This window comes from Vulpes lagopus, chromosome 10 (genome assembly GCF_018345385.1).
Source record: "Vulpes lagopus strain Blue_001 chromosome 10, ASM1834538v1, whole genome shotgun sequence".
Classification (NCBI taxonomy): Eukaryota; Metazoa; Chordata; class Mammalia; order Carnivora; family Canidae; genus Vulpes; species Vulpes lagopus.
In genome coordinates, this window is record NC_054833.1 from 30,865,680 (window position 1) to 30,881,435 (window position 15,756).

The following is a 15,756-nucleotide window of genomic DNA, read 5'->3' on the forward strand; positions in this document are numbered from 1 at the left end:
CCTCCACACTTGTTCCCATGTCACTCCCCCCCCCCCATCTTCTTTGTTAAATGAAGGTCACAGTACAATTTTCTCCTTAGACTTCAGTGACTTTAATGGAGTTTTTGTCAGCTTGCCAGTTGATAAACAACAGAATAATTTGAGAAGGAAAAAAAAGAGGAAATTATTAATCTTATGAAGTTCCTAGAGCCTCTGGGAGGGCTAGAGAGGCAAGAGGGGAGGAGACGCAATAGGGAACCAGACCAGCCCAGGCCCAGGGCCACCCAGGCCGCCCCTGCCACCCGGTCCAGGGCAACACCACTACAGTTCATCCCAGCGAGACTCACCCTGCGCGCAGGTAATGCTACCCCTGCTGCACCCAATCCGCCTGCCTCTACTGTTACTCTAACCAGAGAGTGACCTGTGTCCTTTCTTTGTTCGCTCTTGAATAAGTCCCTGTGAGTGCATCTCACTGGCGATCCTAAGTTCGCTCTGTGCCCTACCTACCAGCCAGCGGAGAAGTCGAGCTCTGCGTCCGGCCTGGGGAGCCAGGACTGTTTACATGGAAACCCTCCACATATAGGAGGGCTGCTCAAAAGACCCCCTGGTGTCTATAAACTATGCAGTTGCAGGTACCCTGAGCTGCTAGTCTGGAATGTGCCCTCCAAGACTTTCTGAAAGGCATTTTATTTACCTCTGGCTACTACTGATTTGATGCTCAGTCTAGATAGCATCCTTGAGCACTTCCCTCTGTGCTTCCCCGGCCCTATGCCCATCACCCACACATCCAAGGTCACCCCTTCTTCCATCTGATATGTGTAGCTGTGCCCCAGCCATCTACTCCCTGACCCACGGTGCTGCGTGGGGCCAATATGGGCTTTTTGAAAATATCAAAGTGCCCTGACTCATTTGCTTATGCTCTGAGTTCCGTGTTCATGGGCCTAACTATAAAGGAACTTAAGTTTTTTTGTTGTTGTTGTTTGCTTTTTTTTTTTTTTAATTTTTATTTATTTATGATAGTCACAGAGAGAGAGAGAGAGAGGGGCAGAGACATAGGCAGAGGGAGAAGCAGGCTCCATGCACCGGGAGCCCGACATGGGATTCGATCCCGGGTCTCCAGGATTGCGCCCTGGGCCAAAGGCAGGCGCTAAACCGTGGCGCCACCCAGAGATCCCCCCCCAAAAAAATTTAAGATATATTTTTTGCAAGAGAGAGAGAGCACACAAGAAGCAGAGGGAGAGGGAAAAGCAGACTCCCCACTGCACAGGGAGCTGACATGGGACTCGATCTCAGGACCCTGAGATCATGACCTGAGTAGAAGGCAGATGCTTAACCAACTGAACCACCCAGGCACCCTGAATAAAATCTAAAAAATAAAAATAAAAATAAAAATAAATAAATTAAATATCCAGGGGCACTTAGGTGGCTCAGTTGGTTGCACAATGTAACTCTTGACCTCAGCTCAGATCTTGATCTCAGAGATGGTCATGGGTTCAGGTCCCGTGTTGGGCTCCACACTGGGCATGGAGCCTACTTTACAGAAACAAACAAACAAACAGACAAACACACAAATATCTAGTACATAAGACAAGCCACTGCATTTTTTTTAGTGCTTAAAGTCATGCAATACTCAAATAAGTAATTTACAAAATTTTATTGAGGAATGATAAATGTAGCTTGAGGTTTTTGTTTTTGTTTTTGTTTTTTTTAAAGATTTTGTTTATTTATTCATGAGAGACACACAGAGAGGTAGAGACACAGGCTGAGGGAGAAGCAGGCTCCCTGCGGGGACCTTGATCCTGGGACTCCAGGACCACGCCCTGGGCCGAAGGCAGACGCTCAACCACTGAGCCACCCAGGAGTCCCGCTTGAGGTTCTTAATTACAAACCAAAGACACTGTAGAATCACTTTTCCTGCCGTGGTAAGAATGGCTGAAACAATACAAAAACCAAAACCAAAAAAAAACAAAAACAAAAACACAAACAAACCAAAAAACCACAGGCAGCACCATCATCCATTCTTATGTCAGTAAACGCTGTTGGAAGAGTCACAGGCTTGAAGGAACAAGCAAAAAAACAATGTTAGTGTGTGGAAGGTGTGACGGAGGCACAGATGTTTCTGTCACAGCCCAGCACGTGGTCTGGTATTTGCCAATTACTTTACTTGTGACGTACACAAGTACTGTCTCTTCAGGGAGCCCTAGGTCCCAGAGATGATGTTTTCAACCATTTCAAACAATATGTCAGGCTCCTGGCACGTTTCTCTTGATCTCAGGGTCATGAGTTCAAGCCCCACATTGGGTGTAGAAATTACTTTAAAAATAACTTTAAAAAGATAGCTCTGGGGGCGCCTCGGTAGCTCTGTCGCTTAGGCGTCCAACTCTTGATTTTGGCTCAGGTCATGATGTCTGGGTCGTGAGACTGAGCCCTGCATTGGGCTCTGAGGTGAGCGTGGAGCCTGCTTAAGATTCACTCTCTCCCTCTCCCTTTCCCCCTCCATCCTGCTTTCTAATAATGATGATAATAAAAGGTCTTACACTTTTTTTTTTAATTTTTTTTATTATTATTTATTTATGATAGTCACAGAGAGAAAGAGAGAGAGGCAGAGACACAGGCAGAGGGAGAAGCAGGCACCATGCACTGGGAGCCCGATGTGGGATTCGATCCCGGGTCTCCAGGATCGCGCCCTGGGCCAAAGGCAGGCGCCGAACCGCTGCGCCACCCAGGGATCCCCAAAAGGTCTTACACTTTTAAAAAAAGATTTTATTTATTTATTCTGAGAGACACACGGAGAGAGGCAGAGACACAGGCAGAGGGAGAAGCAGGCTCCCTGCGGGGAGCCCAATGTGGGACTCGATCCTGGGACCCCGGGATCACGCCCTGAGCCAAAGGCAGATGCTCAACCGCTGAGCCACTAATAACCGCTGAGCAAATAATACTTGCTCTACACTGAGTACCCATCCATGTGGCAGTCACTCACTCCTAACCCAGTGGGGTCAGTGTTGTCACCACCCCCCATTTTTTAAGATGGGGAAACCAAGGCACAGAGCAGTGATAACTTTCTCAAGGTCCGTTAGCTAGCAAGTGGCCACATTAGGAAAAAAGGCCAGGCAGTTTGGTTTCAAAATTCCTACACATAGCATTATAGCTCCCTCTTAGATTGTGTCTGTATTTTATGGAAAAGGATGGATTATGAAAAAAAAAAAATCTCAGAAAATGTGATGGTATTGGATTGGCTGCTTTGGGTAGAATAAAGAAATATCTCCAGATAAAGTTCTGGTGCTAGCCCACATGGAAACCTGAAACGCACAATATGTTACAAAATGTCTTCAGTGTAGTTATTTTGATAAAAATCAGGAACATGTAAAATATGGTGGAATTATCTTTGAAATATTTTAAAATAAGATTGAAAGTGACCAAGAAAACATTTGGTCCCACGCGGAGATTCATCTCGTGACAAAGTCTTTAAAAAACTGAACCTAAAGATGTTGCACTGTTGGTTGGTAAGGTTTCTAAGCTAAAAAACGCCTGTTCCAATGGTCTTTTGTCTTTTTTTTTTTTCTCTTAAGTAAGCTCTTGGCCCAACATGGGGCTCGAACTCACGCCCCCGAGACCAAGCTCCACCGATGGTGCTGGCTGGGCACCGCCCAGCCCACCCTGGACTTGCTTTTTCTTTCTTTCTTTCTTTCTTTCTTTCTTTTTTTTTTTTTTTTTTGGAAATATCTTATTTATTCATGAGAGAGAGAGGGAGAGAGCGAGAGAGAGAGAAGCAGAGACGCAGGCAGAGGGAGAAGCAGGCTCCATGCAGGGAGCCCGACGTGGGATTCGATCCTGGGTCTCCAGGATCACGCCCTGGGCCAAAGGCGGCGCTGAACTGCCGAGCCACCTGGGCTGCCCATGACTTGCTTTTTCTTTCTTTCTTTTTTTTTTTTTTTTAAAGATTTTATTTATTTATTCATGAGAGTCAGAGACAGAGGCAGAGACACAGGCAGAGGCAGAAGCAGGCTCCATGCAGGGAGCCTGATGTGGGACTCGATCTGGGGACCATGGGATCATGCCCTGAGCCGAAGGCAGATGCTCAACCGCCGAGCCACCCCAGTGTCCCTGACTTGCTTTTTCTAAAGAAGCTCGTGGTATAAATTTGAAAGCAAACGTCCAGAGAGGTTTCAGTCAGTTGGAGGTTTCCATTGGTCCGTCGTCTGGTTGTGGGCAGGGTCTCCCTGGCGAGGCCCATCTGGGCACCCGAACCCGAGGCAGAAGTGGCAGGTAGGAGGCGCTGTAACAGCCCGCGGCCCGCTTGTCCTTCCAGCCTGTTAGGACCGGGGTCTCCGGCCCTTCCTGAACAGCTTTACTGAGGTCGGCTGACGCGGCTGACGGCCGCCTGCACCTCTTCCAGTGCCCACGCCTGCACCCCGCGCCGCCTGCCACCCGCACGGCCACCGCTACACTCAAGAACCCTTGCAGCTTGGATACCGTGAAATGCAACAAATAGGCCTCGAGCCAGACTTTTAATTGCTCTAAGTGTTAAAACACGACTTAAAAATAAATATGGAGAAGGTTCCCCTCCTTCCAAGGGGGAGTGGCATGTGGTGGGGGTACAGGGGAGAGCCTGCCTCTGCCGGGTGACGGGGCCCCAACAGTGAGGGGTCACGGGGACAGGGTTACCCCATGTGCTGAGCGGGGCCCTCGGCCTCCTCCCCCCTACCCAGCACCCCGGTGCCTCGCCAAACCCCGACAGAGGGGCGGCTGGGCCCGCAGAACTGTCCGTGTCACCGAAAACAAGGCCAGTCTGCGAAGCGACGCGGTCAAGAGGGGCTTAAAAAGACACAACTTGATAGAACGCGGTATCCCGAGGGAGGGAGGACACTGATAAAAACTAAGTAAAGAAAAAACAAAAACGAGGGAAACCGGAGTCAACCCTGGGCCACGGCTGTGAGAGCACCAGCGACCGCTTTGCCTGCACTGAGGCCGCTCGTATTTTACTGGCCCCGGAAGGCTTTGTTAAATAACATTTGGAAAAAATAATTTCATCTTTTTTCTTATGCTTTCCAAGTTTCTATTTATGATTTTATATAGATCGAATTTTAAAATAACTGTACATATAGGGCACATATTTAAAACGTTTTCTTGATGGATGTTGCTGCTCTCACCAGAAAGAGCCGCTGGCTGCAGTATCTTAAGTCCAAACGGACCTGGGTTAACTTGGCCAAAGGATTCCTTGGGCAAAGATTCTCCGAGTCGTGCCCCATCCGTTTCAAGGATGAAACAAGTATTCGTGAATTCGTTACGTCTCTTGTCCTGTCCCCTGGACGCCTGGGCCTCTCGGCAGCGGCTTTGCACTAACAGTCTGCAATTGTTAGGGACGCTAGACCTGAGAATCCCGACAGAAGCACCCCATTTCCCAGCAGCTAGCACGGCAAGGTCGTCTTCTCTTAGAAGAACCACTTTACCATTTGTCCCAGAAAAAAGAACCTGTTGCACATACCAGATTTTGGTTCTGCACTGAAGAGCATCGTGACCTTGTGGTCATGTTTCAACGGTGAAATGAGAGATGCCAACAGGGCCCTTCTAGTTCCTTCTATCCATTTCCCATTTTTTCCATTGCCCACCACTTCTAACGAGTGAGGTAAGACAGTAGATCCCTTTAGAGTGAAGCCCTGGGCTTCCCCCAAATCTGAGGGTCTCATGGCTTCCCAATCTGTGTCTCCTAGTGTAAGAGTATCGGTGTGACAGTGAGTGAAACCAGAGATTGCCAGGACACCTGGCCCGGCTCAGACCTCAGTCGCTGGGTTCCGATTTGTAACAGGGCAGACGGGGAAGTAGGAGGAACTCGCACCGAACTCAGCTGGGAGCTGCTTGGCACCTGCGGTTGACGGCAAGGTGGGCAGGGCCGCATTCCTCAGAAGGCAAAGCTGAGTCACCAAGGCAGAAACCGGGAGGTAAGTTTCTCTCAGTCCCCAAAGAGGACACGGTGCCACCAGGGAGCAGAGTGGAGCTGGCCTAGGGTGAGGCCTGCTGGGCAGTCCGCGCCGGACACACACCTCATCGCTGTGGGCGTTTCCTTTCAAAATGAAAAAACTACTCTTTATAGCTGCCGTATCTGCAGATCCCTATCAGGCTGGGACGAGGGAGGTACGCGAGCCTCGTTGCCAGCACGTTCGAGTCTAACCCCAGCTGCCCCGGTACTGACCCTGTTTCGGTAACGGATGTGAAAATGCAATTTCCCCAGCCCCAAACTCCCCCCGGGGCCCACCATCGACAGGAGTGCTGGGAATGGATAGAAGTCCTAATGGCTGACCAGCTGGATGGGTCCCGGTGGACTGGCCCCAGCCTGCGGGGTGTCCCCGGGGCCGACGCACAGCGAACACGGGGACTACTGGGCGCTGAGCTTGGATCTCCGCTCCATCCCTTACCAGTGGAAAGACCTCAGCTTTCTCTAAGATAAGAATACCCACGCTATAAAGGTTAAGACAATTAAAGGAGGCACTGCATGTAGCTAGCAGCTAGCAGATGGCAGGCACTAAAATAAATGAAGCTGGTCTGTTAGATTTGGAATCAGATAAGGAATGCTCCATCTACACGTTCCAGCTGATACTGCAGAAGGTCAAGTGACAACACTTTTGAGATCACTCCGGCAGAAACTGGCTTTGAAAATTAAAAGTTTTGGGATCCCTGGGTGGCGCAGCGGTTTGGCGCCTGCCTTTGGCCCAGGGCGCGATCCTGGAGACCCGGGATCGAATCCCACATCAGGCTCCCGGTGCATGGAGCCTGCTTCTCCCTCCGCCTGTGTCTCTGCCTCTCTCTCTCTCTCTGTGACTATCATAAATAAATAAAATATTAAAAAAAATAAAATTAAATAAATAAAAGTTTCATTTTTTTTCAGGACTTTCCTGGCAGCAACTGAGAGGCCACAGAGGAGGAAGAGGCAGATAGGGGAAGTGCTGATGGTTACAAAGAACTGGCCTGTTCTACTGGTTCGTCCCATGGTGCTTCCTGGCCCTAGGTTCCTCAGATGCACATTCATTATATTCTAGAACCCTAAGCCAAGTACAGGCGTCATAGAGGTACACACGGATGTTTGCAGACCTGCACACAAGGTTAGCTTGACTGCACCAGGTATGTAAGCTGGCGCTCCACTCCACTGGGGTGAGGACTCTAGGATTGGCCCGAGTTTACTCTTACACACGTAGCCAGACACTAACAATACTAAATCACTAGTGAAAACCACCCCAGGCACAAAGTGCTAGAAGCAGAGGTCAGGTAAACAAACCTCCTTCAATGAGAAAACAGCACCTCCTGGTGGCAGGTCATTAAAGAAACACGTCAAGGCTGGAAATACTTCCCTGGAAATCCGGCCAAAGCTGTGCTCACAGCTTCCAGGATCAAAAATAAAAGTCTCATATAAATGAATATTGGTAGCCTGGAACATCTGGGTGGCTCAGTGGCTGAGCGTCTGCCATGGGCTCAGGACGTGATCCTGGGGTCTTGGGATGGAGTCCGGCATCGGGCCCCCTGCAGGGAGCCTGCTTCTCTCTCTGCCTCTCATGAATAAATAAACTTTAAAAATCTTTTAAACAAGTATCAGTAGCCCAAATTCAAGTTTGCGGAGTTTTACAAAACTCTCGACTAACTGTCCCTCTTATTTTTTCAACTATGATCAAATAAATGATTGCTACATCATTTACAGGAAATCAACAGCCAAAAGGACATGTAACTTAAAGAACTTTTAAAAATCTCATGTATAAACTCAGATTTGCCATCATGAAAGGGGATGTTAAAAGGAATAATCCAAAAAAAAAAAAAAAGGAATAGTCAAGGGGACCCCTGGGTGGCTCAGTCGGTTAAGCATCTGCGTTCAGCTCAGGTCATGATCCCGGGGTCCTGGGATCGAGCCCCTGCATTGGGTTTCCTGCTTGGTGGGGAGTCTGTTTCTCCTACTCCCTCTGTTAAATAAGTGAATAAAATCTTAAAAAAAAAAAAGAAGTAAAATAAGCTGATCTTCTGAAATTTCAAACTTACAAAATTCACAAAAATGGCTGCAAGATAAAGGCAAAGCAGTCACTCAGATTATAAAACCAAAACATATCAAAGAAATTTAAACAAATTTTAAGGACAAAGAAGCAATCTGGGAAGTCTGAGGTTTAATCAAATTAGCATTTTAGAAAACATAAAATATGGTGGAGGAAGTCATTAAAGGACACAATGAAATTTCCCTTAGACAAATATTGCCCTTAGACAAATAATAGATACTGGAATTTTAAGTCATCTTGACAGCTCGGGCTCGAACTCACAACCCCAGACCAAGAGTCACACGCTCCAGCGGCTGAGCCGGCCGGGTGTCCTTCCCTTAGTTCTTCCCATGAAAAAATGGAATTCAAGTCCAAGAGCCCGACTTGCTTGAGTGGTCGGATTCCTGCCCCTGAAGGGTGCAGCCGGCGGCCCTGAAGGGAAGGGCGGGCCCCGGAGGGCGGAAGGCAGGACAGTGAAATCTATCCCTGCAGATTAACACCAGGCCAATGACACAAGGAGTCTTGGTGGAAGTTAAAGTATTTATTGATGTGTTTAAACTGTACATTCTCCACAGATCAGATTAAGGAGTTTGTAGGTGAAGTTTATCTGTGCATAGTGGGAAGACACATGGATAAGGTAAAGGGGAGGAAGAAAAAAAAAAAAGTTACAGGGAAATAGGAAAAAATACACCACAGGTTACCAGAACCTTCAGACTAAAATAAAATAAAATTAAAATAAAAGAAAAAGAATGAAAGGAAAAAAGAACAGAAGAAAAAGAAAAAAACAAACAAACCGTGAGCATCCTCAACTATACAAGCATCACAAAGACTCGGGGGAAGGAAACAATCTCCAAAGCTTTCCACGGTGTCTACAGAGCATTTCGTGTACAACGTGGAGGGTCCTCCTCGCGCACACAAGCCAGCCCCCCGCTGGCCTCCTGCCGTCCTCCCTGAACAGCTGAGGGGCTGGTGCTGGGAGGGGGCCACAGAGGGGTCAGGGTCCGACGGGGAGGGCCGAGGGCCAGTGCCTTCGGGGGGCAAAGTGTCCAAAGAGGGGAAGACAGCACATCCGGACATCACTTGGAGGGCGGTGAGCAGGAACAGGCTATGGCAGGTCAACGGCAGACAGCGGCAGAGCGTCACACACAGACTAGAGGCTAACTTCTGTGGAAGAGCTGGATTTAGAAGGAAAGCAGTGCGGGTGCCCTGAGCGGTCTACCTCGGGCTCGCCAAAGGACGCCGGACTCACGGCTGTAACCTCCGTGCTGACACCAGGGTACCCAGTGCTGGGAACGTGACAGAGAACTTTGCGAGGGTCTCATGATGAGCTTGAATGGCCGTCGATTACGGTTCCCTATCACACTTGGTTTCTGGGCAACTTCCCCAGAGCTAGCTCATTTAACAAGGGAATAATGCTTTAGCTGCTGCCTTTTTTTTTTTTTCCCTAAGAAAAACCAGGACAGTGAATGAGCCTTAAAGAGTGATTTATACAATGCGGCTGGAGCGGCCTGCGTATACAGTCTATCACCGAAAACCAACATTTCCATTTAGAGAGCATATGTGAGACAATACAATAGAAGTGGGATTTCTGATTAATTTAAAAAAAGAAACTACATCAGTCAAATATCTGCAATAGATCATTTTTTTTCATTTAAGGTTTATATATCATATATTGTTATATTAACATTTTTCACCCATTTAAAAGAATGGAAATTGTGATTCTACAGTAGTACTTTATAGTCTTAATGATCCAGGAGGTCTGAACGGAAGGTGAAATCCTCTGGAAGCAACTGCTGGTCAGTAGTTGATCCCAAACGCCGGACCTCTCCTGGCCCACCTGCACCACCCTGCGCCAACTGGTGGTGCTGCGTGCTTTCTCCTGCTTAAATCTGCATCTGCTCCAGGTATTTGTACGTGGGGTTTTCATAACCATGGTTCTGCATCTTGTTCAGGTGACGCTCTTCTGGGGTGAGCATTGGGTCAACCTGGAGGGACAAGGATGGGAGATCACTGCACTGGACCGAAAGAGAATCGCACAGCAGGCCACCTGGGTGGCTCAGTCAGTCGGGCATCTGTGCTCCCCTTGGATCATGGTCCCCGGGTCCTGGGATCAGCCTCGAGGCGGGCTCCCTGCTCAGCAGGGAGTCTGCTTCTCCCTCTGCCCCTCCCCCTCCTGTGCTCACTCTCACTCTCTAATAAATAAAATGTTTAAAAAACAGGAATTGCCCCGGAGACCAGAAGACTGGGCCGCTTGCTGCGCAATCCCCTGGGAACGAAAATCATCCCAGTGTCAGATTGCTGCTGGGCAGACCAACAAGAGCTGGTGGTGAGGACAGAGGAGGAGGAGGAGAAAGAAAAGAAGGGGGTCACGGAGGCTTCTGAAAACTGGAGTCCTAAAAGCTGAGTCCGAGCTCAAGAAAAGAATGAACTGAATTTCCTCGCACCACAGCAGAACCCGGTCTCAGTTCTGCTACTCGCTATTCGGGACGGCCCAGGCGAGCCATCCCTGTGAAATCAGAAACGGGACTGGACCATCTGCGGGGTCTTTCCCAGCTCAGGAATTCTACTATGAGGCCAGTGCGCCATGGGAGGTGAAACCATGTCACTAAGACACGCATCCGAACTAATCTTCCAGAGCACCTCACGTTCCTTATTGTTTTTGTTTTCTGGAACCGAGAACCTCTGGATGTTCCCATCACCCACCTCAAAATGAGTCGTAAGCAATTCTAATTATGAACTAGTGGAAGACGGAACAGAAACAGTCTGCTGTGGGCTCTAAGTTTCCTGTTGCTTTTTCCCCCCATTAAAAAAAGACTATTACTTCTATTTCATACTTTTAACATGTAGTTCACTCATGATTGCCATTGTCACCTGATCTGTCACATACCCGGTTTGCCTCAAAAGAAGAAGAAGAAGAGAAAAAAAAAAAAAAAGATCAACAACAAAAACCAAAAGAAAGAAGGGTAATCGACAGTCCTCATTCTCAACTACCTAAACATACCGGAAAGAAGAGAACACTAAAGAAATCATCTGAGAAAAGCTTTCACCCTCTGTGGCAGAAGACGCTCTTGCGGTTTTCTCAGGTTCACGGCCAGAGCCCAAACTAACGTTAAGATGTGAGAGGGCCAACTTAGTTCAGTGGGGACGGGCTTCCAAAACACGACCTAACGACGCGGTGGGGAATTTACCTGGAGCACGGCACCCACGCGCGGAGGCGTCGGAATTCCATGAACCGCCCCGACAGCATGGGCCAATGGTCACCAGCTCGGGGCCACTCACCTCCACGATCCCGTGGCTGATGGTGCCGTACTGTCTCTTCCTCAGCATCACTAGGCTGATGACTATGACCGTGGCGATGGCCACAGCGATGACCAACAGCCCGATGAGCGCGCTGCTGCTGAGACTGAAGTCCTCCCGCAGTGGCCCCACAGATTCCTACAGTAACAAAGCACGTGCGGGACAAGGTCTTGGTGACCCTGCATGCAAGACCCAGCGAGCAGGGGGCGGACACGCGTGCTCCACGAGGGCCACGCTTCCGGAGTCGTGACTCTGAAACCCAAGGGACCTCTAGGAGCCTGCTTCCCGGTTAACCAGCCCCATCGGGAGAACTCCCACTCTTCCGGTCTCCATGGAGATCCTAGGTTCAGCTCTCTTATCCAAAAGTACAGAAAAATGGGGATGGGGCCCCCGATCACTTGGGACACCTGGCATCTCTCCGTTTCCCACATGAAACGAAGAGGGAGAGAAGCAGCCAAGAGCCACGAGAAACCTGGCAGTTAGGTTTTGGAGCTGAGCACGTACCGGCTCTGCCTCCAGGCCGCCGACCCTCTCGGCATTGAAGATCATTTCCTTAACATCCAGAGTCTCGTCGATGACCTGAAACAGCATGAAAATATCAGCAGCTGGGTGGAAGGGGAGACATTTAGTACAAGTGGAACCGCTTCTTTTCTACTCCATTCACTACCCGGTACCCAAGGACACCCACGACCCAAGCCGTTCCATCCCATTCCTCTACATCGAGTCACCAAACCCCCAGAGGGGGAGGCTAGTGTGGACACAGGCCAGTGTGTCACGGCTGGCTCCCCGGGGCTTTCACCCGAATCCTCCCTGAGGTAACAGTCATGGGGAGACACTGCAGGACAGATTGCCAAGGAGTCACTCAGGCGAGGATGACCCAGAAATACCAGTGACAGAAAATGCTATAAGAATAATTAATAGGGATCCCTGGGTGGCGCAGCGGTTTGGCGCCTGCCTTTGGCCCAGGGCGTGATCCTGGAGACCCGGGATCAAATCCCATATCAGGCTCCCGGTGCATGGAGCCTGCTTCTCCCTCCGCCTGTGTCTCTGCCTCTCTCTCTCTCTCTCTGTGACTATCATAAATAAATAAAAATTAAAAGAAAAAACAAAAACCACCAAGTATGAAAGCTCTGAACAAAAGAGGGAAAAGAAAAATAGATTCAAAATGAGAGGAGTCAGCCCTGCGAGGAAGTTAGGGACAGGTCGCCAGCTTATTCCTTCTCTTAAATTTAAAATGAATGTTTAAAAAAAAAAAAAAAAAGAATAATTAATAGTGGGGTATAAACCTAAGGCGATAGAACCAACGTCGACTCTATTCCATTTTCAAGTTATTAAATCTCTGTACTCGCTTGGAAATGGCCTCTCATATTTTATTCATATCTGTAGTTGCAAATGTGTCTTCCCCGCTGTATAGCAAGGGATGAGCTACTGCTGAGAATTAATTCTTTATTCCTTCTCACGCCCAGATGCTAAACAATACGACAAACTCGTGGGAGCAGTTGGAGCCCACCCATCTCCCAGCATACGGAGAGCGAACACATGGAGGTTCATCTGGAGAGCGTCTAAAACGGTGCCACTCACTCTAATGAGTTTCAAAATTCAGCGAGGGCAGGGCAGGAGGGAGAAGCGGCTCACCATGTTCTCATCCACTTTATTCTTGCTGTTGATCACTTTCTCCTCGGCACCGATCAGCCCTCCGTCCTGCTCTCCCACTCCAGAGCCTGTGGAGAGAGGTCACGGCTGAGCGCTCCCCGGCCTGGCCCACGCTGCCCTCACAGCAAGCTTGGTCCTGGGGGCCGGGGAGCCCTCCTGGTCACCTCCCTGCCCCACAGCCCCACCCGGCTACATGACACACGACTTCGTTCCCGTGCCAAGGATGCCCCGTGTGCTCTAGAAGGATGAAGGGTGCAGGCAGTTTGCAGAGGACCGATGGGTACAATGGACGAGGACAGGGTGCTCAACGGATGTCCAACTTGGAAAAATGGAATGCCAGCCTTCAGAAGACAATGTTTACTGTGAGACAAACACTAGTGGAGCCCAGAGGCTTTCTAGCACAGAAAGATATGTGATGCTGCCGCCGCGCGCCCATCGCCCCACAAGCCGGCCCTTCGACAGCCTGGGCTCCCTCGGGATGGAGGACCCAGCACGGCAGCAGGGAATCTGCAGGTCTGCCTCGAGCATTGGGTTTTATCCCACAGGCGGTTCTTTCTGCCTGACCCCCCTTCCCGACCTCCAACACGTCCCGCTTGTCCCCTGAGCCGCAGCCCCTCATGGGAGACGCTCCCCACCCTCAGCACTCCAGCGCCTGTTTCTCCTCAACACAGCTTCCTCTGTGTGTCCCCCTGGCCTGTAACCCTCTGAGGGCATGGATCGCAGAGGTCACATCTTTGATGGTGACCAGAGAATGAACAGGAAGGAAGCATTCCACAGACAGGGAGAAGCTGAACGCGAGGTGGACGGTCCCGTCTACAAATGGAACAGGACTCACCGCTCCTCTTGTCAAGGTGGGACATCGCCGGGGCCAACATCCCCTGTGCGCCACGCCCCAAATGACAGTATCCGAAGATGTGACGTGGCGGAAGCCAGTGCAAACCCGGGTGGAGGAGAAGTGACGAGCCACCCTCATTTTTAGCTTCAAAAAGCATGTAACGTCTAGCTATCCTAGGAGTTTTTTAATAATAAAATACACGGTTCTGTACAAAGGTCTGGGTTTTGAACCTTCCATAAACAGATCAACCTGCCGGCCCACTCGGCATTCTAAGGGGACCACCAGCATGTGAGGGAGGATCCCACACGAGGATACGGCATGCACTGCCGCCGCTGGGCTGGCCGGGCACAGACGGTGACACCTGGGCCCGGCCCCAGCGGAGCCTTCTAGCTCGCAGCCACCCTCGCCCTTGACCAGGGCCAGGAGTCGTAGCCACCACAGGCGCCGGGCGTGCAGCCTGACATAAGGCTGGTCTTTCCTAAGCTTTTATTGTAAAGGGGAATTTCACAACTTGATTCTAGGGTAAGTTAGATCAGGGCTGGCTCTGTAGCCTCTAAGTGCCACTGGAGCAGGGACGCTGTACCCCGACCATGTGAGCAAGAGGCACCTAGAGAGCTGCTGCTTCAGCAAGGATGTGGATGAGCAAACCTAGGAAATTCTAATCCTCCCATCCTTCTCCCTCTCCTCCTCCAGACTTTACAGGTCATAGGGCAGGATCCTATTTGAAAAATAACATGGCACTGAACCAACTAACGTAAAGTCCTACTAGTAGCCTCGGCTGCTATTCCAACTAGTAACAACTGAAGCATGAGGGCAAAAGCCAGGTAAGCTTCTAGGAAACTCACCTCTACCCCTAAGAATCCGAGAGGGACTGTTGAGAGGAAAGGGAACACCGGCACCGCCAGGAGGAGGCTTATCCAAGCAGAAGAAAATCAAGCATTTACCCCTAAGTGATTTTTAGATTCAAATCGCACTCCTCTGCATCAAATTCTTAGAGAACACCGCGAGGTCCGTCCATGGTCCTCCGGAGCTGGCGGGGGGTGAGGGTGGGGGTGGGGGGGGCCTCATAAAACACACACTAAGCGTTGAAACGTATGCACTTCTCACAGCGACCCCAGGACTGCAGACTAAGGAGCAAGCCAGGGAAATTCAGCAGCATTTTACAGGACAGAAGCAGCAGGGCCTTTGAAGACAAAGGAGCTGGGGTTCAAATTTGAATTCCTCTGCTCCTCAAAGTCGTGACTCCGAGCAAATAATTCGGTCTGAGGCTTCTTGGACCACCCGATCTGTCAGAGCTGAAAACCAGGCCATCGGCGTGCCCAGTGCATCCGGTGAGACCAAGTACAAGGGGCGCTCAGCAAGGTGCTTGCAGGGTCCAGCCTGTTGTGGAGCTCGGACGCTCACGACCGTGGAGCGCGAGCTCACCTGTCGCAACCCGTGCCGTCCAGCAGCTTCTGAGGAGCCACAACTCAGGACAGGAGACAGGTGGCAACAGGCAGGTGGGCACCACAAAGGGCCAGGCACAGCTAAGAGGAAGGGAAGGATGTAGCGGGAGGGAGCAGCAAATGGGGAATACAAAGAGGTAGAAGAAAGCGACTTTCCACCTGCCCCTAAAGTAAGCATTTTTTTTTAAGACTTTAAGTAAACTCTACACTCCCATGTGGGGCTCGAACTCCCAACCCCAAGGTCAAGAGGCACGTGCTCTACTGAGCCAGCCAGGCGTCCCTGCATAGGTTTAGATATTTTAGTAACTCCAGCCAACCTAAGTTGCATATACATTTGAAAATCTACCCAGATGAAAATGTTTCATGAGAATATCTGGTTTTGGTTACTCTGTATTGTCCGGCCATGCAGAAGGAAGATGTGGGGTGGCCACCTTATAACCCTGCACCCGGGGCTACTCTGGCTCCGCTCACAGCCAGTCTGAGGAAATGAGGTGGAAAAATCTCAGGTGATGGTATGACACAGAGAATGAAACTCCTG

General features: G+C 49.9%; 1 protein-coding gene across 4 annotated transcripts in view; it reads right to left on the minus strand.

The window, feature by feature from the left end:
* Positions 1 to 8,514: 8,514 nt before the first annotated feature.
* The window catches only part of APLP2 (amyloid beta precursor like protein 2), an 81,897-nt gene continuing 74,655 nt past the window's right edge, over positions 8,515 to 15,756 (minus strand). For all 4 annotated transcript variants that reach the window (XM_041770625.1, XM_041770624.1, XM_041770622.1 and 1 more), the window contains 4 exons: positions 12,921 to 13,006; positions 11,790 to 11,864; positions 11,268 to 11,423; positions 8,515 to 9,973 (listed from right to left, as the gene is read on the minus strand). In XM_041770625.1, coding sequence (XP_041626559.1) covers positions 9,872 to 9,973; positions 11,268 to 11,423; positions 11,790 to 11,864; positions 12,921 to 13,006 — 419 coding nt within the window. In that variant the 3' untranslated portion in view covers positions 8,515 to 9,871. The remainder of the gene's footprint in view (positions 9,974 to 11,267; positions 11,424 to 11,789; positions 11,865 to 12,920; positions 13,007 to 15,756) is intronic.